The sequence below is a fragment of the Amblyraja radiata genome, chromosome 16, assembly GCF_010909765.2.
Source record: "Amblyraja radiata isolate CabotCenter1 chromosome 16, sAmbRad1.1.pri, whole genome shotgun sequence".
NCBI classification, from domain to species: Eukaryota; Metazoa; Chordata; class Chondrichthyes; order Rajiformes; family Rajidae; genus Amblyraja; species Amblyraja radiata.
The window spans coordinates 10,491,398-10,513,521 of NC_045971.1; the positions used below are offsets into that span (position 1 = coordinate 10,491,398).

The 22,124-nt window shown below is 48.0% G+C and overlaps 1 protein-coding gene across 2 annotated transcripts; it reads left to right on the forward strand.

Annotated features, from left to right (window-relative positions):
* Positions 1-303: 303 nt before the first annotated feature.
* Positions 304-21,693, forward strand: LOC116981888 (NGFI-A-binding protein 1-like). 2 transcript variants are annotated; one of them, XM_033035067.1, is made up of 7 exons: positions 304-1,120; positions 9,650-9,783; positions 12,061-12,181; positions 14,829-14,948; positions 16,839-17,016; positions 18,637-18,852; positions 21,283-21,693. In XM_033035067.1, exons 1-7 carry the CDS (start codon positions 332-334, stop codon positions 21,336-21,338), a joined length of 1,614 nt encoding a protein of 537 aa, XP_032890958.1. In that variant the 5' UTR covers positions 304-331; the 3' UTR covers positions 21,339-21,693. The 2 variants fall into 2 exon arrangements, with proteins under 2 accessions (XP_032890958.1, XP_032890959.1); XM_033035068.1 differs by having other exon boundaries at positions 9,650-9,774.
* Positions 21,694-22,124: the final 431 nt, after the last annotated feature.

Here is a 22,124-nt window from a genome sequence, read left to right on the forward strand (position 1 = left end):
TGTCAGTGTTGGTCGGGCCGCCAGTATATCTCTCCTTTGGATTCGCCGATAAAGTTAGCACACCGAAGGAGGCCATTCGTCCCATTGTGTCTGTTCTGGTCATCAAAAGAACCACCAGTGTAATTCCACGCCCTCACCAAAGCAAAAGTTAACGTTCATAAGTGATAGGAACAAAATTATGCCATTCGGCCCATCACGTCACAATTTCGGGAGTTGGAACGCGGTGGTGCTTGCTTTGCGCTGGTTTGGCGCGGCGGTGGAAGAAGGGTGTCTGAAGGTTGTGTTTGCTTCTATCCACAGCCCGTGAGCCGCAGAGCTCGGCCTGGGGACCATGACCACGACACAGCCGTCCACACTAGGGGAGCTGCAGCTGTACCGGGTCCTCCAGCGGGCCAACCTTCTACTCTACTACGACGCCTTCATCCAGCAGGGAGGGGATGACGTCCAGCAGTTGTGCGACGCGGCAGAGGAGGAGTTCCTGGAGATCATGGCCCTGGTGGGCATGTCCAGCAAGCCCCTGCATGTGCGCCGCCTCCAGAAGGCCCTGCAGGATTGGATCACCAACCCCACGGCCTTCAACCAGCCCCTGACCAAGCTGCCGGCCAGCAGCATCCCCGTCGTCAAGGCCTCCGACCAGAACTCGTCCAGTCCCAACTCCGCCGGCGGCCAGCAGGAGCGGCCGCCGCGGCTAGCGCAGGCCGGGGCCGGCACGCCCGAGATGGGCAACAGCCACTCCTCGCCGCGCCGGACGGAGACCTCGTCACAGACGGAGCCGGTGGCCGCGGGCCAGCACCTGCCCACCATCTCCCACGTGGTCACCCTGATCAAGGACGAGCCCCACTCCCCCCCCAGGGACGGACCCTCCCTCCCCCTCACCCAGGACGTCATCCAGATCATCGCCTCCTGCGCCGAGCGCCACATCCACACCGTGCCCAGGATGGACGCCAAGGAGCTGGAGTGCATCTTCATCAGCAACAAGAAAATGTCCAAAACCCTCGGACACATCTTCGAGATGAACGAACAGGAGCCGCAGAAGGAGGACGAGATACGGAAGTTCAGCGCCATCTACGGGAGGTTTGACTCCAAGCGGAAAGATGGGAAGAATCTCACGCTGCACGAGGTACAGTAGCCATTACCCACTTGACCACAACGATCCCCCTTTGCCCATTTGACCACATGCCTTAAGACCAAGGATAAGGCGGCTCGGTGGCGCAGCAGTGGAGTTGCTGCCTTACAGCGCCCGAGATCCGGGTTCGATCCCGACTACGGGTGCTGTGTGTACGGAGTTTGTACGTTCTCCTTGTGACCGCATGTGGTGCTCTAGTGCAGGGGTTCCCAGCCTTTATCATCCCGTTTACCCCTGGCAACTTTAATAACACACAACAATGTTATCTATGAACAACTAATGATGAACAGATACCGTGTGTACCAGAACCAAACACAGTCAGTCAATGAGAAAAAATATGTACAAATCCAGGGTCAACAAATTGACTCCCTGGGTAGCTGAAGTTTAACCCCTGGGGGTAAATTGACCCCAGGTTGGGAACCCTTGCTCTCGTTTCCTCCCACATTCCAAAGACGTACAGGTTTGTAGGTTAATTAGTTTTGGTAAAGAAATTGTAAATTATCCCCCGTGTGTAGGATAGTGCTAGTGTACGCGGTGATCACTGGTCGATGCGGACTCGGTAGGCCGAAGGGCCTGTATCTCAAAAGGCTAAAGGTCTTGGCATCGTGTTCAGCATAGACATTGTGTCCCTGTGCAGTACTGTTCTATGTTCTCTGACTATCATTCCTGTGCACATTCAGCCCTGATACAGCCTTTTGGGCTGAAACGTCAACCATTCCTTTCCACCACCACAGATGCTGCTCGATTTGTTGAGTAAGGCGGAGGCTTTTACAAGGCGCTGGTCAGACTGGATTTGGAGTATTGCGAGCAGTTTTTGGGCCCCATATTTCGAGGAAGAATGTGCTGGCGTTGGAGAGGGTTTAGAGGAGGTTTACGAGAACGATCGCAGGAATGAGTGGGTTAACATATGATGAGCATTTGACCGCACTGGGCCTGTACTCGCTGGGGTGTAGAAGGATGAGGGGGAACCTCATTGAAACTTACCGAATAGTGAAAGGCTTGGATAGAGTAGGTGGAGAGGATGTTACCACCATTGGGAGAGTCTAGGTCTAGAGGTCAGAGCCTCAGAATAAAAGGATTTATGAATAAATGAATGATATCTTTATTTCGAAAAATTTAAAAAAAAGAAAAGATGAAAATGAATAAATAAAAGGAAAATTATATATATACATATATATACATAAATACATACACACATACATACATATACATGTACATATATACATACATACATATACACATATACACACACATACACATATACATAACATATATGTACATACATAAATTAAAAAATCAAAAGCCAATTTCAACATAATACACATTAGACTCGTTGGAAAAGGGATAGGAAGAAGCCTATGCTTGTCAAGTCCTACCCCCATTCTTCACCATTAACAATTGCAAAATTCAATAAAATAAACTAAACAGACAATTCAAATAAAACTACTCCAATCAAGCTATTAAGAAAAAAAGAACAAAAATAGAAAAGAACAAATAGAACAAGCACCATTAACATCTGTGAGATTTACATCCCCCTTCCTCATTACTGGACTTTTCAAAGATATATCTTTTGTACATTTTTTTAAATTGCATTATATTCATACTTTGTTTAATCGTTTCGTCAAGACCATTCCACAAAACCACCCCACAAATGGAAATACACATACTTTTTAAATTGGTCCGAGCATAATGCTGTTTCAAGTTTAGTTTCCCTCTAAAGCTATAACCCCCCTCTCTGTCTTTGAACAGTTTTTGTATGTTTACAGGTAGCAGTTTATTTTTTGCTTTATAAATTATTTGTGCAGTCTAAAATTCTACCAGATCCTTAATCTTTAAGGTGTGTAATTTTAAATACAGTATATTGGTGTGTTCATGATATCCTACATTGTTTACTATACGAATAGCTCTTTTTTGTAGTGTGCTTAGTGATTGTAAGGTACCTTTAGAAAAGGGATGAGGAGGAATTTCTTTAGTCAGAAGGTGGTTAATTGTTAAGGTGGAGATTGATATATAACTGATTATTACAGGTTTCAGGAGTTAGACAATAGACAATAGACAATAGGTGCAGGAGTAGGCCATTTGGCCCATTCAATGTGATCATGGCTGATCATCCCCAATCAGTACCCCGTTCCTGCCTTCTCCCCATATCCCCTGACTCCGCTATTTTTAAGTCCTATCTAGCTCTCTCTTGAAAGCATCCAGAGAACCTGCTTCCAACGCCCTCTGAGGCAGAGAATTCCACCATTCTCTGTGAGAAAAAGTGTTTCCTGGTCTCCGTTCTAAATGGCTTACTCCTTATTCTTAAACTGTGGCCCCTGGTTCTAGACTCCCCCAACATCGGGAACATGTTATGGGGAGAAAGCGAATGGGGTTGAGAGGGAAAGATAGATCAGCCATGATTGAATGGTTGAGTAGGCTTGATGGGCCGAATGGCCCAATTCCTCTCTTATCACTTATGTCCTTCTGAGTTCCTCCAGCAGATTGCATCTGGCCCTGTACACCTTGTTAACTGCCTGGGGGTGAGGAAAATCCCTCACGGACAGTGTGGGGATGAAGTTTCCAAGTCTCTCCCTGCACTCCCACACACCAGAGTATATGTTCCTCTCCCAATGAGCAGGAGACCAACTCCCCGCCCATCTTTGAACGACAAGGACGTCCTTTCACAAGATTACAAAAGGCCAAAGTGGAAAGTGCTGGAACACTTGGCACCATCTGCGGAGAGAGAAACACAGTTAATGTTTCAGGTCTCGGAGATTAAGATAGCGGTTGTAAACACTTTAAAAGCACCAGGTCCACTCTCCTGCCCTGCACCACTGAACACGTACGTCGCTGAACCAGTCATATCTAATCGGTTGCACACAAAAAAGCTGGAGAAACTCAGCGGGTGCAGCAGCATCTATGGAGCGAAGGAAATAGGCAACGTTTCGGACTATCTAATCGGTTCCCAGGTTTTCCTACCAACTCCGCACACTGTGGGAAAAATGTCTTGATGTCAGTCCTACAGTTTGTTTGAATGAAGGAGGCATTTTCCCACGCTCTGTCACTGTCCTACACGTTAGAGCCATTTTACAAATTTTCTTTACCGAAGCCAATTAACCTACAAACCTGTACGTCTTTGGAATGTGGGAGGAAACCGGAGCACCCGGAGCAAACCCACGCGGTCACAGGGAGAACGTACAAACTTCATACAGACAGCGCCCGTAGTCAGGATCGAACCCGGGTCTCCGGTGCTGTGAAACCGCAACTCTACCGCTGCGCCACCGTGCCGCCATAGAATGACCAGATTATGTTTGCGATCTCGCATCTGGATGGGCGAAGTGTGATGGCGGATTATTTTCGTGAGGGCATTGATCACAAGGTCATAAGTGATAGGAGTAGAACTAGGCTATTTGGCCCATCAAGTCTACTCCACCATTCAATCATGGCTGATCTATCTCTCCCTCCTAACCCCATTCTCCAGCCTTCTCCCCTTAACCCCTGACACCCGTCTATCTATCTCTGCCTTAAAAATATCCACTGACTTGGCCTCCACAGTTGGCCTTCTGTGGCAAAGAATTCCACAGATTCACCACCCTCTGACTAAAGAAATTTCTGCTCAACTCCTTCCTAAAAGAACGTCCTTTAATTCTTATAGCGAGTGCTGGTGATTTATTGAACGGGGTCGTTAGGCTCTGATGTCAACACAGATTGAACGTGATAGGAAATGGAACGCGAGTCAGGTATTTCTGCAATCTCCTGAAATCTGACCTGTAGTTCTGTGGGTCTTTTAATCATAGTTTTCTTTTGTTGCTTTTGATACCACAATGAAACAGTAAGGAAGCATTGTAAATCAATGCTGCAGGAGGGATGGTAACATTCACAAGTTATAGGAGCAGAATTAGGCCATTCGGCCCATCAAGACCACTCCTCCATTCAATCATGGCTGATCCCTGCCTCCTAATCCCATTTTCCTGCCTTCTCCTTGCTTTCAAGAGAGAGCTAGATAGGGCTCTTAAAAGTAGCGGAGTCAGGGGATACGGGGAGAAGGCAGGAACGGGGCATTGATTGGGGATGATCAGCCATGATCACATTGAATGGTGGTGCTGGCTCGAAGGGCCGAATGGCCTACTCCTGCACCTATTGTCTATTGTCTATTGTCCTCATAACCCTTGACACCCGTTCTAATCAAGAATCTGTCAATCTCTGCCTTAAAAATATCCACTGACTTGGCCTCCACAGCCCTCCGTGGCAAGGAGTTCCACAGATTACCTCCTTTCTAACAGAGCGCCCTTTAATTCTGAGGCTATGACCTCTGGTCCTAGACTCTCCCACCAGTGGAAACGTCCCCTCCACATCCACTCTATGCCTTTCATTATTCTGTAAGTTTCAATGTGGTTCCCCCTCAACCTTCTAAACTCCAGCGAGTAGAGGCCCAGTGCTGTCAGATGCTCATCATTATGCTAACCCACTCATTCCTGGAATCATTCTAGTAAACCTCCTCTGGACCCTCTCCAGAGATAGCACATCCTTCCTCAGATGAGGGGCCCATATTTGCTCGCAGTACTCCAAATGTGGCCTGACCAGCGCCTCTTAGAGCCTCAGCATTGCATCTCTGTTTTTGTATTCCAGTCCTCTTGATATAAATGCTTGGTAAAGTGCTTCAGAATGATTGGGAATGCTCCAAAGGTGTCAAAGGCTCCTGCATGTCCTTTCCCCATCCCCGGAAATATAATGTACAAACAAAGAACTGCAGGTGCTGCTTTATACCAAAGATAGGCACAAAGTGGTGGAGTTACACAACGGGTCAAGCAACATCTCTGGAGAAAATGGATGGGTGACGTTTCGGGTCGGGACCCTTCTTCAGGTTGGGTCTGAAGAAGGGTCCCGACCCGACCCGACCCGACCCGACCCGGAACGTTACCCATCCATTATCTCCAGAGATGCTGCCTGATCCGCTGAGTTACTCCAGCACATTGTGTCTGTCCCAGAAATAGAATGTCGACCATCAAGAGATGACACAAACCATAACTCGGCTTGTACTCGCTAGAACTTACAAAATTCTTAAGGGGTTGAACAGGCTAGATGCAGGAAGATTGTTCCCGATGTTGGGGAAGTCCAGAACAAGGGGACACAATTTAAGGATAAGGGGGAAGTCTTTTAGGACCGAGATGAGAAAAACATTTTTTACACAGAGAGTGGTGAATCTGTGGAATTCTCTGCCACACAGGTAGTTGAGGCCAGACTATATTTAAGAAGGAGTTAGATGTGGCCCTTGTGGCTAACGGGATCAGGGGGTATGGAGAGAAGGCAGGTACGGGATACTGAGTTGGATGATCAGCCATGATCATATTGAATGGCGGTGCAGGCTCGAAGGGCCGAATGGCCTACTCCTGCACCTATTTTCTATGTTTCTATGTTTCTAAAAAAGCTGCACTTTTGTGAACTGTTGTACGTCTTGCTGAGAGGAATTGAGGTGTTCCAGAAAAGGTTAGCATGCAGGTCCAACAGGAGGTTAAGAAAGCAAACGGGATGTTGGGTTTTATTACAAATGCCTTCCATCCCTGGCTACAATGCTTAGTGCAAGATCACATTACAGGTGGACCATGTTCTGGACTTTCCAGCATTCAATTATATTAATATTCAGCGTATTTTGTGTTCAGTTTTGGGCACCATGTTAGAGGAAAGATGTTGTCAAGCTGGAAACGGCGCAGGGATTTACGTGGATGTTGCCAGGACTAGAGGGCCTGAGCTCGGGAGATGTTGAGCAGGCTAGGACTCGATTCCTTGGAGTGTAGGGGGATGGGGAGTGATCTTATAGAGGTGTCCAAAATCATGAGAGGAATAGATTGGGTAAACGCACAGATCTATGCTCAGAGTAGGGGAATCGAGAACAAGAGGACATAGGTTTAAGGTGAGGGGGGAAATATTTAATAGATACCTGAGTGGTCTTTTCTTTCCACAAAGTGTGGTGGGTGTATGGAACGAGCTGTCGGAGGAGGTGGTTGAGGCAGGCACTATAGCAATATATAAGAAACAATTAGACAGGTCCATGGATAAGATAGGTTTAGAGGGATATGGGCCAAACACAGGCAGGTGGGACTAGTGTAGTTGTTGGTCGGCATGGGCAAGTTGGGCCGAAGGGCCTGTTTCCACACTGTATGACTGTGACTATGACTCTCTCTGTGTCAACTTCCTTAAACTGTCCACCAGCTGTTTTGAAAACCATCTGAATGCAGAATAGATCTTTGCCCAATTGCAATCTGTGCTTTTTCTAATTAGGTCATTAACCAATTTTGTTTTGACAGCTATCACTGTTATAAAATAGAGAGAGAAATCTTATTAGAGCTAATTAGAATGATTAAATGTCACGGGATCATCACACACAGGATATTCGGCCCATTGGGTCCAAGCCAGCTCCTACAATCCATTCAGTCCCAGCTACTCTGCTGTTTCCTGCAGACCATCTTCCCATCGAGTTCCCACTCATTTCCCTTTTGAAACTCCTGATTGAAGCCAGACCTGCAATAGATTCCAGATTACAGCCACTCTTTGCACAGAAATATTCTTGCACATCCCCCAAAATGCCGAATGTGCATCCCCTGGACCTTGTAGAACATGCCCACGGATAGTAATGTACGTCAGTGATTTATTTCTTTATTTCCCACTCAGCTGCTAGTTTCTCATGACCGCCTCCTCCCCACCCCCTCAGTTTCAATTCCTTTCCTCTGCATTGCCATTTCTCTGTTCCTCTTTTGAATTTACAGCCCGAGACTCAAAGCCCCAGTGGATCCACTTATTATTAGTGCTAACTTCTAACAAAGGATCACCAACACAAACCAAGCAGCTATTGACAGACAAGAGAGAGACAGAGAGACAGCGAGACACAGAGAGAGCACAGAGAGAGAGAGAGAGAGAGACAGAGAGCGACAGAGAGGGAGAGACAGAGAGAGACAGACAGAGAGAGAGAGAGACAGAGAGAGGCACACAGAGAAAGTGACAGAGAGAGACAGAGAGAGAGAGGCAGAGAGAGATAGAGAGAGAGGGAGAGGGAGGGGAGGAGAGGGGGAGGGAGTGGGAAAGGGAGTAGAGGGGGAGGGAGAGGGGGAGCGGAGGTGGGGAGGGAGATGCGGGAGGAGGAAGGAGAGGGAGAGAGAGAGGGTGAGAGAGTTTCCATGTTGTATCTCTAAACTAAACTAAATTAATGAGTACAAGAAATTGTCAAAAAAAAGTCCCCAACTTCCCCCCCCCCCCCCAGCCCCAAGTGCTTTTGGTTCTTAGTTTTATTTACTAGGAGGGTTAACTCTAACCAAAAAGAACAAATGTTGTGTGTGGCGCTGGAGCAGGGATGTATGGAGGAGAGCACACGCCTTGGGGTGGGGGAGGGGGTAGAGGGGGTGAACTTTATTCCCTGGAACAAAACCAAAAGTGAATCAAATTCTCAGAAAGGTAAATTCTCTTCATCCTGGAAAGACCTTGGGGATAATTTGCAAAGGCTACACTACAGAGAATACTGCAGGTGCTGGGAACCTATATCTGGAAATAGATAGCAGATGAGGCAGCATCTGTGGAGAGAGAGAAACTTGGACCTTTTTTCAGATCAAAAACCTTTCATCGGAATGTCTTAGATGTGAAAAGGTCGTCCATTAGAAACATGAAGAGGCACAAAGTGCTAGATTAACTCGGCTGGTCAGGCAACATCTGTGGAGAACGTGGATCCTTGTTCTCCACGGATGCTGCCTGACCTGCTGAGTCACTCCAGCACTTTGTGTCTCTTTTAGCCTAGTTTAGTTTTGAAATACAGCGTGGAAACAGGCCCTTCAGCCCATCGAGTCCGCACCGACCAGCGATCCCCGTACGCTAGCACTACCTTACACACTAGGGACAATTTACAGTTTTTACCGAAGCCAATTAACCGACCAACCTGTACGTCTTTGGAGTGTGGGAGGAAACCGGAATAGCTAAAGGTGATTTTATTTTATGCAATTGACAATTGATTTAGTTTAGCTTAGTTTAGAGATACAGCGCGGAAACAGGCCCTTCGGCCCACCGAGTCTAGGCTGACCAGCGATCCCCGCACACTAATATTATCCTACGCACACTTGGGACAATTTACATTTATACCAAGCCAATTAACCTAAAAACCTGCACGCCTTTGGAGTGTGGGAGGAAACCAAAGATCTATACAGTCACGGGGAGAACGTACAAACTCTGTAAAGTCGGGATCGAACCCGGGTCTCTGGCGCTGTAAGTGCTGTAAGGCAGCAACTCTACCGCTGTGGCACCGGGCCTCCCGTTTAGAGGAGCCACCGTGTTGCCCCAGTTTGGACGATTCGGAATAATCTTCACAGGGTTAACGTGTAGAGCTCCGTACAGTCTGTGTACAGTCAGCACCCGTAGTCAGGATCTCCGACGCTGTAAGGAAACCTTGCTCTACCGCTGGACCGCCGTGCCACCCGTCACAGTGCGAGACGGCGTGTCGGTGGGCCGGCGCGGTTCACGATATCGCGTGCGGGTAACTAACTGGCCGGTTGGTTTTCTCGGCAGGTAATGGTTAACGAAGCGGCCGCTCAGCTCTGCATCATCGACAGCACTCTCCTGGCACGGCGCGACGAACTCTTCCCACTCGCCCGACAAGTTGTCCGAGACTCCGGGTACAAATACAGTCACAGGTATTCCAGGTAGGGACGGGGGGTATAACCCAGCCGTGCCCCCAGTTACAAAACACACGTCACGACCTTCCCTGAACTAACCTCTCTCCCTACCCCGAGCGGACTGGACTGGACTGGACAACACTGACCAGAACATACACACACACATCATCATTAGCAGCTCACCTTCCCTGGACCTTACACCCACCAGCAACACCATGAAGGAGTCTTTTCATGACGGCAAGAATAGAATCAGCGCGGACTTCATAAGTTCATTGGTTTATGAGTTCTAGGAGCATGAATAGGCCATTCGGCCCATCAAGTCTACTCCACCATTCAATCATTGGCTGACCTATCTTTCCCTCTCGACCCCATTCTCCTGCCTTCGCCCATGAGTTCCAAACTCCCTGCTGAACTCCACCTGTGATCCCGCTACCGATTACAATGAATCGATTCCCAGCGGCCCCTGGGTCCTCTCTGGGCCCCTCGATCATTTCACAAACATAATTCCATTCGCTGGGTTGCGGCGATGGGGTTTCAAGATCTTGCCTGACCACTGGTGGACAACCTACCAAGCAGGTCAGGATGGTAAAAGCCCTTGGCAGTGTCCTGAGGATGAGCAGGGAATTATCCCAGTGTCCAGGCCAAGTTAATCCCTTAAAGTCTCGCTAGCCTGGCCAGGGTCCAGTTGTGTTTTGGGATGGGGATGGAGTGCCTTGTTTGTGCTGCACTCCCAATGTTTAACAGCAACCACCCTTTGTGGGCAACGGTGGCGCAGCAGTAGAGTTGCTGCCTCACAGTGCCAGAGACCCGGGTTCGATCCTCACCACGGGTGTTATCTGTATGTACGTTCCCCCCATGACCGCGTGGGTCTACTCCGGGAGCTCCGGTTTCCTCCCACGCTCCAAAGACGTACAGGTTTGAAGGTTAATTGGCTTCAGTAAAATTGTTTGTAAATTGTGCTGTGTAGGATAGGGTTAATGCACGGGGTGAGCGCAGGTCAGAACGGACTCGATGGGCTGAAGGGCCTGTTTCCGCACTGTAGCTCCAAAAGTCTAAATCTCCACTGTTGTGTTCCATTGGATACCAAAGAATTGGGCACCTCAATGTCATGAAAGGTCTATTTGAACATTGGTCTTTATTTATCCATTTCTTTGCATTAATCTCTCATCCATGGGGTGGCATCCCTTAGATGTTGATCTGAAGAGTCAGGATAGAAGTACTAGAGTCTTCGAGTAGGTTGGGACCCATGATATTCAGACTCCGAGCCCCTAGTGCTGACTCTAGCCAGCGCTAACAATGTAATGAGGGTGCAAGATGGTACAAGTACTTTCCATGAATCATTCTATGTCCATATCTCAGCTTCAACGTTTTTTCACGGATGTTATTGGTAAATTGATTACATTATCTGAGTTTGTAACAAGATGGAGATTGGGTGCCAACTCTTTAGCTTGGAGTTTGTGAGGGTTGAAGATAAATCTCAAGAGAATCTGCTGAAACGAACTGGGGGAGAGAAATCAACAAGTGTGTTGAATAAAATACTTCTTAAACCCCACCCATCTACTACTCAACCCCCCCCCCCCTCATCACCTGTAACCACCTATCACTCGGATATCACAGGATTTGTCTTGCCCCCCCCCCCCCCCCGCCTCTCTTTTCTGCCATTCGTCCCACTACTCCCATGTCTGAAGAAGAGTCCCAACCCGAAACATCACCTGTCCATCCCCTCCCCAGATGCTGCCTGACCCACTGAGTCACTCCATCACTTTGTGCTTTGCTCAAGATTCCGGCATCTGCAGCTTCTTATGTCTCCGTGACCCCCCACCAAATCTTTGTAAATAAGACAATTGCTACACCCGAAGCAGCAACCAGCAAAACCTCCTTTGAGTTTGAGTTTACTTTATTGCCACGTGCACTGAGGTACAGTGAAAAGCCTTTGGCGCGTGCTAACCAGTCAGCGGAAAGACATGATTACAATCGAGCCGTCCACAGTGTACAGATACGCGATGAAGGGAACTATGTGAATACCGTTTAGTTCAAGAGGCTTATTTGGCTTTGACTGCTTCTGGTATGTACAGCTATTGGAGATGAAACAACATAGGCGTTTGACTGATAGCCAAGAACCGTCCCATCTAGTGTTTCACCTGTCAGGGCATAGCTCGGGGTGTACGGGTGGGCAGTGGGTGGCGGGAGGGCATGGGGAAGAGAACTTCAATTGTATACTTGTGCAACCTTGATGAATCCTAAACAAGTGAGCTACAATCTGATCGTTTCCAAAATTATTAGGATTGTTTTTAATATTTTTAGATCCAAGTTTATAGATACACCGATTCCTAAAAGGCCGCGGATAGATCCTAACGGGCAGTATCTGCGGGATGAAGTCCACACGCGGACTGTGCAGGCGGAGCTGATGAAACTGAAGAGACAGGTGAGTGAAACTCGCGTGTTCAAGAGTCCCCCGCACAAAATTCAATCTGGTCGTTCCCTCGCCCCGGGATCAGTTCAGTTCAGTTTAGTTTAATGTCACGTGTACCGCGCTTTTGTTGCGTGCTAACCATTCTGCTGGCTCGAAGGGCCGAATGGCCTCCTCCTGCACCTATTTTCTATGTTTCTATTTTCTAAGACAATACTTGAATACAATCGAGCCATGTACACTGTACAGATACATGATAATGGATCCATACTGAGTAGCCCACATCGAGAGTGCTTGTACATGTGAAATTCATGCTGGTATTGGCACTTTGTCCAAAGACAATGGGCAGGATATTGAGATACACAGGAGGATCTTGAAAACATATCCACAGTCTAAGGAGTGCCTCATTTTAAAGTGCTGAGATGTCACGATGTGCTTGATTCCTGTATGTGCTGGCTGTGCCTCCAGTATAACGTATAGTTGCAGACACCAGCAAAAACGACAATGGAAAATGTTTCCTAACACTTATCACACCTGAAGCCATCTCTCACCATATCATCAGAGATTTGCTTTCTCCTTTAGTTTCATTATACCTAAGCTCTGTCATTTGTCATTTATCACCTTCCCCCACATCCTCAACCTCAATGTATTGAGGCAGTGACTTCAAGCACAGTCTATATTGCTTTTCAGTCAAGGCAGGCGACTATATACTCACCAAAATCCCACAAATAGCAATTAGGATAAATAACTATTTAAGGGCCCACTTAGGCTATTTTTAGGCGACTGCCGGCGACTGTCACAGTCTTAACAGGTTGCCGATAAACCGGCCACTGGACCCCCCCTTCAACATAAAATTTGAATCATTACTTTCACAAAACAAAACGAAGTCAGCACCTGGTGACAACCTACGTTAACCTGGCGACAACTACCTATGTCAGCACCTACGTCAGGAGAAGACAAGCTACGCTCATTGGCGTCAAACCCACTGTCGCCTTCTGTCTCCGAAAAAATTTCAACATGCAGCGACCAGAAAGACGCTACGACTCTTTGGGCGACTGGGGAGACCATACAGGCAACACCCCGGTGACCATGTGGCCTAATCGCCTGTAGTCGCCTGATAAATAGCCTAAGTGAGACAGGCCCTTTACTGTGTAACTTGTGGAAGGTGCTACACAGACACCAGGAGATGATGGTTGACTTTAGATGGGGAAAGCCTAGGAAACACGGACCTGCCTTCATCAACGGAATGGTGGCGGAGAGAGTCAACCATTCCAATTTCCTCGGCTTGCTTATCTCTGGAGATCTGTCCTGAGCCCAGCACATTGATGCAGCCATAAGGAAAGCACATCAACGCCTTTACTTCCTTAGTAGATTGAGGAGATACACTATTTCAATGAATGCTCTCTCTTGGGTTTCTCCAGGTGTACGGTAGAGACCACACTGGCTGGTTGCATCACGGCCTAGTTCAGCAACACGCATGCCCAGGAATGAGGGAGATTACTGACAGTGCCCAGTCCATAATGGATACTGATCGACCCACTATAGAAGGCATCTATGGGAGGCATTGCCTCAAAAAGGCAGTCGATCGCATCAAAAAACCACCACCACCTTGGCCATGCTCTCATTTCACTCCTGCCATCAGGAAGTAGGCACAGGAGTCTGAAAACCATGACCACCAGGTTCAAGAACAGCTTCTTCCCAGCAACCATAAGGCTCTTAAACATTACATAACACTGACCACAACTATGAACTATGAACTGACTTTGGTCGAACTAAAGACTTTGGGGGTTTATTTTTGCGCAAGTATTTGGGTTATTGATGAATTGAACTTTGGTTTATTGTATGCTATCTGTATGTATTGTGTTTACAGGCCTGTTGTGCTGTTGCAAATAATAATTTCATTGTTTGTTGTCGGTACACATGACAAACAATCTTGACTCAGTGTTAAAGGGGCTGTCCCACTGCGGCGACCTAATCCGCGAGTTCAGAAGAGTTTCCCCTAGACTCATACTCGCAGCATGGTCGACACGAGGTCCTATGAGGTCTTTGTAACTCCCCTTCATGCTCGAGAGTAGTCCCCGCGTATTCGAGGCCTCAGCTAGGTCGCGGAGTATTTTTCAACATGCTGAAAAATGCCCGCGAGTAAAAAAAAGGTCGCCATGGAAAAAATCGTTATTTTTTTTTACTCGTAGGTTTAGCCAAAGTAGGTCGTAGTAGGTCGGCATGTTATTCGTAGGTAATCGAGGGTAGTCGAAGTAGTCGTAGATAGTCTTCAACATAGTCGAAGGGAGGTCGAAGGAGGTCGTCTTCACTCTCCACTATTCGGTGTCCAATTTTCCCGAAACTAGTCGTAGCTAATTGTAGCTAGTCTTCAACATAGTTGAAGGAGGTCTTCAACATGACACTTTTTCAAGCTCTCCTAAACTCTTCTGAACTCGCGGATTAGGTTGCCGTAGTGGGACAGCCCCTTAAGACACAAAATGCTGGAGTAACTCAGCGGGCCAGGCAGCATATCTGGAGAGAAGGAATGGGTGATGTTTTGGGTCGAGACCCTTCCTACACATTGACTCGGTCGGTGTAAGCTTGGCGGCTGAGGTTGACCCTGCCAGAGAGATTGATTGTCTTGCTGTAGAGTGACGTGTTCTGCTTCTGTCGTCCACAGGAGCGGCTGCTGGAGATTCAGGCCATACTGACGAACATCTACCAGAGACAGGAAATCCTGAAATCCAAGATAATGCACGAGGAGCTGAATCACAATGTTGCCGAGGTCCACGAGTTGCAGGTGTGTTGCTGTCCCGCACAATGCCGCAGTGAAAGTACCTCCGCTCGTTCTTCCTGGGGCCAACAAACACCCTTCAGTTCTCTAGACGCAAAATGCTGGAGTAACTCAGGCAGCAACTCTGGGGAGAAGAAATGGGTGACGTTTCCGGTCGAGACCCTTCTTCAGACTGAAGTGCTCGAGTCTTTGAGTAGGTTGGCATTTGGACCCATGATATTCAAACTCAGAGTCCCTACTGCTGACTCTAGCCAGCGCCGGCAATGTAAAGAGGGTGCGAGATGGCACAAGCACTTTCCATGAATCATTCTATGTCCATATCTCAGCTTCTAAATGTTTTCACGGATGTTATTGGTAAATTGATTACATTATCTGAGTTTGTAACAACATGGAGATTGGGTGCCAACTCTTTAGCTTGGAGTTTGTGAGGGTTGAGGGTTGAATCTCAGAGAATCTGCTGGAAGGAACTGGGGAGAGAAATCAACAAGTGTGTTGGATAAAATACTTCTTAGACGATAGACAATAGGTGTAGGAGTTGGCCATTCGACCCTTCGAGCCAGCACCACCATTCAAAGTGATCATGGCTGATCATCCCCAATCGGTACCCCGTTCCTGCCCTGTTCTTAAACTCCACCCATCTGCTAATCAACCACCCCCCTTCAGACTGAAGAAGGGTCTCGACCCGAAATGTCACCCATTCCTTCTCTCCAGTGGTGCTGCCTGTCCCACTAAGTTACTCCAGCATTTTGTGTCTTATCTTCGGTTTAAACCAGCACCTGCAGTTCCTTCTTACACCTTTCAGTTCTATGGTGTCTTAAAGTGACTGGCTGATGATAGACACAAAATGCTGGAGTAACGCAGCGGGACAGGCAGCATCTCTGGGCAGAAGGAGCGGGTGATGTTTTGGGTCAGGACCCTTTCTACAGACTGAGAGTCAGGGGAGAGGGAAACGAGATATGGAAGAACAAGTAAGGTGTGAAAAGAACTGATCAAAGCAGACGATGTTCGGGAAAATGTACAAGGGTTCACTGCTGGATGAGGGGAAGGTGACAACGAAGCAAACAAACTGTAAAATGAATCAGGAGCAAAGTGGAACTAGTAGAAAAACTAGGGTGGGGGAGGGACAGAGAGAGAGAGGAAAAGCAAGGGTTATTTTGTTAGAGAAATCAATATTAATACCGTGTGTAGGAAAGAACTGCAGATGCTGGTTTAAATCGAAGGTAGACACAAAATGCTGGAGTAACTCACAAAATGCTGGAGTAACAGCATCTCTGGAGAGAAGGAGCGGGTGATGTTTCGGGTCAAGACCCTTCTTAAGTCTGAAGTCAGTATTCATACCGCTGGGTTGTAAGCTGCACAATCGAAATATGAGATGCTGTTCCCTCAATTTGCATTTGGCCTGACTGACCGGAGGAGGCCCAGGACAGAGAGGTCCGTGTGGGAGTGGGAGGGATAGTTAAAGTGTTTGGCAACCCAGGCTAAGGGGGTGAGGCCAAACGCAGTTAAATGGGATCAAGCTTAGTCAGGACATCTCGGCCGGCATGGACGAGTTGGGCCGAAGGGCCTGTTTCCGTGATGTGATATTTCCAAATCAGGGTGGTGTGTGGAACCTGCTTGTGGGTGAGCGAGAGGGACGGGGTGAGAGAGGGGGTGAGCGAGGGGGGAGCAAGGTGGGGTGAGAGAGGGGGTGAGCAGAGGGGGGGGGGGGGGGGTGGGGGGGGGGGGGTGAGCGTGGGGGGGCAGGTGAATGAGGGGGAGGGGGAGGGGGTGAGCGAGGGTGAGATGCCCAGGGTGCTGTTTCTCTGCTTCTTGTTTTTGTCCATTCACACCAGAGTGCCTGAACCTTTCATCCCTGTTTCCCTTCCTCTCTCGCTCCGTCTCTGTGGACGATCTCAGATGGAGCTGGAGAAGGTGACCACAGATCAGCTGTCGCTGATGCAGGAGCAGAACGACCTGATCAAGAAACAGAAGCGCTCGGACAAGTACTTCTCTGCGAAGGCTCGCAGCCTGTCACTGCTGGGTATGCAGCAGGTGGAGGAGGAAGATGGCGTCTTGTCAGAGGGAAGCGGAGACGGTGAGTGGAACCCCCCCTCGCTGACGCCCCCTCCCCCCCTCGCTCACCCCCCCTCTCTCACCCCCCTCTCCCCTCGCTCCCCCTCCCCCTCTCTCCCACCCCTCACTCACCCCTGCTCCCCCGGAGCACCTGGAGACAATCCACGCGGTCACGGGGAGAAGGTACAGGTTGAAGGTTTAGTTTAGAAATACATCAAGTCCACACCGACCAGCGATCGCCCGTTCACGCTCGTTCCACTGTTATCCCACATTCTCATCCATCCTATACACACCAAGGGCAATTTACAGAGGCCAATTTGGGATTGGGAAGGAAACTGGAACACCCATAGGAAAAAACCCACGCAGCCACAGGGAAAACGTGCAAACTCCACACAGACAGCACTTGAGGTCCGGATTGAATAAATCTCTGGCGCTGCGTCACTGTTGCGCTGGTACAGTTACGGCAAGGAGATGGAGAATAGGAGAGAGTGTTGCTTGGCCCACGTGCAGGACACCAGCAGCACAAGAGATTAGTTCAAAGCAAAACTAATGTTGACATGTGGAATAGTGAGCATCGGTTTTGTTTAGTGTTGTTTTGATAATTCACCGATGTCCTTGGGCTTGTCATCTGTAACCTCTTCCTCCCTGTAAACGGTTCGTCCGTACACATTTTTTTAACTGCAAGCTGTATTCATCTGCAGTTGACATTTACTACACAAATAAACGTCTTTGTGTGTTGTTGCATTAAAATTAATAAATGCAAAGCAATAAACAAATCCATGGCAGATCAGCCTTCCAACCCTGGAAGGTGGGTGGGTGTATGGGACCAGCTGCCAGAGGAGGTAGTTGAGGCAGGTACCATAACAGCTTTGAAAAGACACTTGAACAGGTACGTGGATAGGAAAGGTTTAGAGAGATCTGGGGTGGCATGGTGGCACAGCGGTAGAGTTGCTGCCTGAGAGCGCTGACAGCGCCAGCGACCTGGGTTCGATCCTGGCCACTGGTGCTTGTCTGTACGGAGTTAGTACGTTCTCCCCATGACCGCGTGGATTTTCTCTGAGAACTTGGGTTTCCTCCCACACTCCAAAGACGTACAACAGGTTTGTAGGTTAATTGGCTTGGTGTGTGTGTGTTAAAAATAAATTGTCCCTAGTGTCGGATGGTGTTGGTGTGCGGGGATCGCTGGTCGATGCGGACTCGATGGGCCGAAGGGCCTGTTTCCGCGCTGTGTCCCTGAACTAAACTAAACTAAACTAAACTAGATATGGGCCAAACACAGTGAAATGGGGCTAGCTTAGTTGGGGCATCTTGGTTGGCATGGATGAGTCGGACTGAAGGGCCTGTTCCCATGATGTGACTCTGGCTTGACCATGGTAAATGTTTCAAGGCAGGCAGCATTCTGTATTCAGTTTTGCGGATCTAGGCGTTGCAGGGAAGGCCAGCATTTATTTATTGTCCATCCCTAATTGCCCTTCAATGAGCCACCTCCATGACCTGCTGCTGCTGCCCGGATCATGGTTCTGTTTGAGGAGGGAGCCTCAGGATTTAAACCGAATGAGGAGACCTATTTCCCAATCAGGATGATTGTCACACGGGAGAATCTGACATGAGCGTAATTGACAACGTTGCTCTTCCCGTGCAGATGTGTCTGAGGACATGACCTCCAACTCCAGTCTAGCACCGTCTCCCTGCCCCTCCGACATCCCCGGCGCCTACAGACCCTGCCAGAGTAAAACCAAGCAGATGATTCAGCTGGCACTGATTGACGAGGGGCTGAGGGTGGCACAGCAACACGCCTCGCCCAGCACGGAGGAGGGCGAACGGAACAGCCCCAGGATCAAGCAAGAGACCTTCTCCGGTGAGTAGCCTTCTCCCAGTCCCCACGTCCTTCCTGCATCCGCCTCATCCACTGGGACCCACAGGGGGGGGGGGACTGTTGAAGTGGGAAAAGAATAGTGAGGGCTCACAACAGGGATGTGCGTTGTCCTAATGTGGTGGAGGAAGGAACTGCAGATGCTGGTTTACGCCCAAGATAGACACAAAATGCTGGTGTAACTCAGAGGGACAGGCAGCATCACTTGATAGAAGGAACGGGTGACTTTCTGGAGAAGGGTCTCGACCCGAAACGTCACCCATTCCTTCTCTCCAGAGATATTACCCGTCTCGCTGAGTTACTCCAGCATTTTGCGTCTTATCTTCGTACTAATGTGGGGACAGGGAACCGCAGACAAAGCCTAAAAGTAGAGACATGGAAAGCAGCGGTGATGACACCCAAGTTGCAGGAACTTCATTGATTATGTTACAGCGTAGACAAGTATTTCAAATGATGAGTGCCATAGATGGGGTAGACAGTCAGAACCTTATTTCCCAGGGTGGAAATGTCAAAGACTAGAGGTCATACCCTTGAGGTGAAAGGGGCAAAGCTTAAAGGAGGTGTGCAGGGCAAGTTTTTATACACAGAGGGTGATTGAGTGCCTGGAACACACTGCCAGGGATGGCAGTGGAGGCAGATGAGATAGTGGTGTTTTAGGGGCCTTTAGAGAGGTAGCTGGAAATGCAGGGAGTGGAGGGATATGTATCACGTGCAGGCAGAGATTAGTTTCTCTTGTTCAGCACTGACATTGTGGGCTGACGTTTCTGTGCTCCACTTTGTTCTATATGTAGTGGGATTTAACCTCTGAATTATCAAAGTCTGAAACACTAAACCAGAACCATCATTTACTTGTGTAGGAAAGAACTGCAGATGCTGGTTTAAATCGAAGGTAGACGCAAAATGCTGGAGTAACTCAGCGGGACAGGCAGTATCTCTGGAGAGAAGGAATGGGTGACGTTTTGGGTCGAGACCTTTCTTCAGTCTAAAGAAGGGTCTTGACCCGAAACGTCACCCATTCCTTCTCTCCAGAGATGCCGCCTGTCCCTTCTGAGTTACTCCATAATCTATTTGACTACCTTACTGCAAGTGTTCTCTTGAGAGCGGTCATTAAGTTTTCAACAGCCCTTCACAAGATTCCTTTGACCATGTCAACCAGTTCTCTAGTCCACTGGTTTGGTTACTGGAATCACGAATAATTAACCTTGATCATTATCTGTTTTATTCGTTCTTTGTTTCTGTTTTACTGAACTTTATCTGAAACAATGAAATTGCGAAACACATAACACAGGATGTTATTAGCGGAATAAACCCTGCTTTGCAACTTTGAATTGCTTTTTCTTGATTGGCCTGATAGTCGTCGGTGAAAAGCTAAAAGCATCTTAAACCCAAGGAAAGTGTTTTCTGAAAGCAGTCGCCAGGAAGTGGTTTCTTCACACAGTGCAAATATGCGCTGGATTGTACCATGTTTACCACCAAGAGAGACACAAGGAACTGCAGATGCTGGGATCTTGAGCAAAACACAAAGTGCTGGAGTAACTCAGTGGGTCAGGCAGCATCTGTGGAGGGAAAGGATAGGCGCCGTTTCAGGTCTGGATTTTTCTTCAGACTAATTGCAGTGAGAGAAAGCAGGAGAAGAGGTGAAGGCAGGACAAAGCTTGACAGTCTGAAGAAAGGCCTCGACCCGAAACGTCACCCATTCCTTTTCTCCAGAGATGCTGCCTGACCCGCTGAGTTACTCCAGCTTTTTTTGTCTACCTTTGATGTAAACCAGCATCTGCAGTTCCTTCCTACACGAGTGACAGGTGGAGACAGGCAGAGGGACGTTTGCTTGGTAGATTTTGGTGGAGTAAGTGCAAAAGGCAAGGGATGAAAGGGAAACAAAGGGTGTAAGGAGAAAAGGATACGGGGAGAGGAGGAATCAAAGGAAAAGCCAGAGGGAGTGATATTGGTGGAAGGATATAGGGATGAGGGAAGAGGGGTGGGATGGTGGGAGAAATAGGCCCACACTGGATGGGGGGGGGGGGGGGTCACAGCAGAGGAGGGATGGTGGTGGCGTTTCAAATTGGAGAATTCAATGTTCATACTGTTGGGTTGTAAACTACCCAACTACCCATAGGAGGTAGTTGGGTAGTTTAGGGTCTGAAGAAGGGTTTCGGCCCGAAACGTCGCCTATTCCCTTCGCTCCATAGATGCTGCTGCACCCGCTGAGTTTCCCCAGCAATTCTGTGTACCTTCGATATTCCAGCATCTGCAGTTCCCTTTTGAACACCCATAGGAGGCGCTGTCCCCCCAGTTCACCACTGGAGGTTGTCTTCATGTTGGAGTAAGCTGTAGAGTAAACAGTGCTGTAACCACATGAACTTTCCCAAATGCCTTTATTATTCTCTAACTGGTTATTTTTCTTTCTCACTGCAGAGGATGAAGATAATTACAAAGAGGACTCTGACGTTACATCAAACCGCAACTCATGAACTTTCACACAGTGACGACATTTTTAAAAATGTAATGAATTAGGTTTCTTTTTTAATTCATTCAGGTACAAAAGTATTTATTCATTTTTTTCTAATTAAAAAAAAAAAAATCATTTTTTTTTACTTGCCTGTTTAACTTTAAAGAGCTTGGAGTTTTTGAAGTTATTCCTGTACATACTGACGTCTGCTGAAACAGCATTCGAACAGTTAGTGACATTTCCTTCTATTTTTACACAAAACTTCAGGAATTAGTGTTTTGCCTTTTCAGTTGTTCTCTCTGTACATTGTATGTCATTCTGTGATGGTCCGGTTTTCAGACAGCAATAACCCAATAAATATTTACCGCTTTGTGAGACTTGGTGCTGAAGTTGGATCATGTCTCCAGTTTTCTACAGTACTTCCTGTCATCATCTACATACGTTCATAAGTGTGAGGAGCAGAATTAGGCCATTCGGCCCATCAAGCCCTCTCCGCCATTCAATCATGGCTGATCTATCTCTCCCTCCAAACCCCATTCTTCTGCCTTCTCCTCATAACCCTTGACACCCGTATTAATAAAGAATCTATCTATCTCTGCCTTAAAAATATCCATTGGCGGCTTCCATAGCTCTCTGCGGCAATGACTTCTACAGATTCAACACCCTCTGACTAAAGAAATTCCACCTCTTCTCCTTCCTAAAGGAACGTCCTTTATTTCTAAGGCTACGACCTCTAGTCCTAGATTCTCCCATTAGTGGAAACATCCTCTCCACATCCACTCTATCCAGGCCTTACACTATTCGGTAA

Coding starts and splice junctions, on each gene's coding strand:
- LOC116981888 (XM_033035067.1), top strand. CDS start 332: ATGACCACGACACAGCCGTCCACACTAGGGGAGCTGCAGCTGTACCGG. Junction 12,182..14,828: donor TGATGAAACTGAAGAGACAG/GTGAGTGAAACT, acceptor TGTCGTCCACAG/GAGCGGCTGCTGGAGATTCA. Junction 17,017..18,636: donor GTCAGAGGGAAGCGGAGACG/GTGAGTGGAACC, acceptor CTTCCCGTGCAG/ATGTGTCTGAGGACATGACC.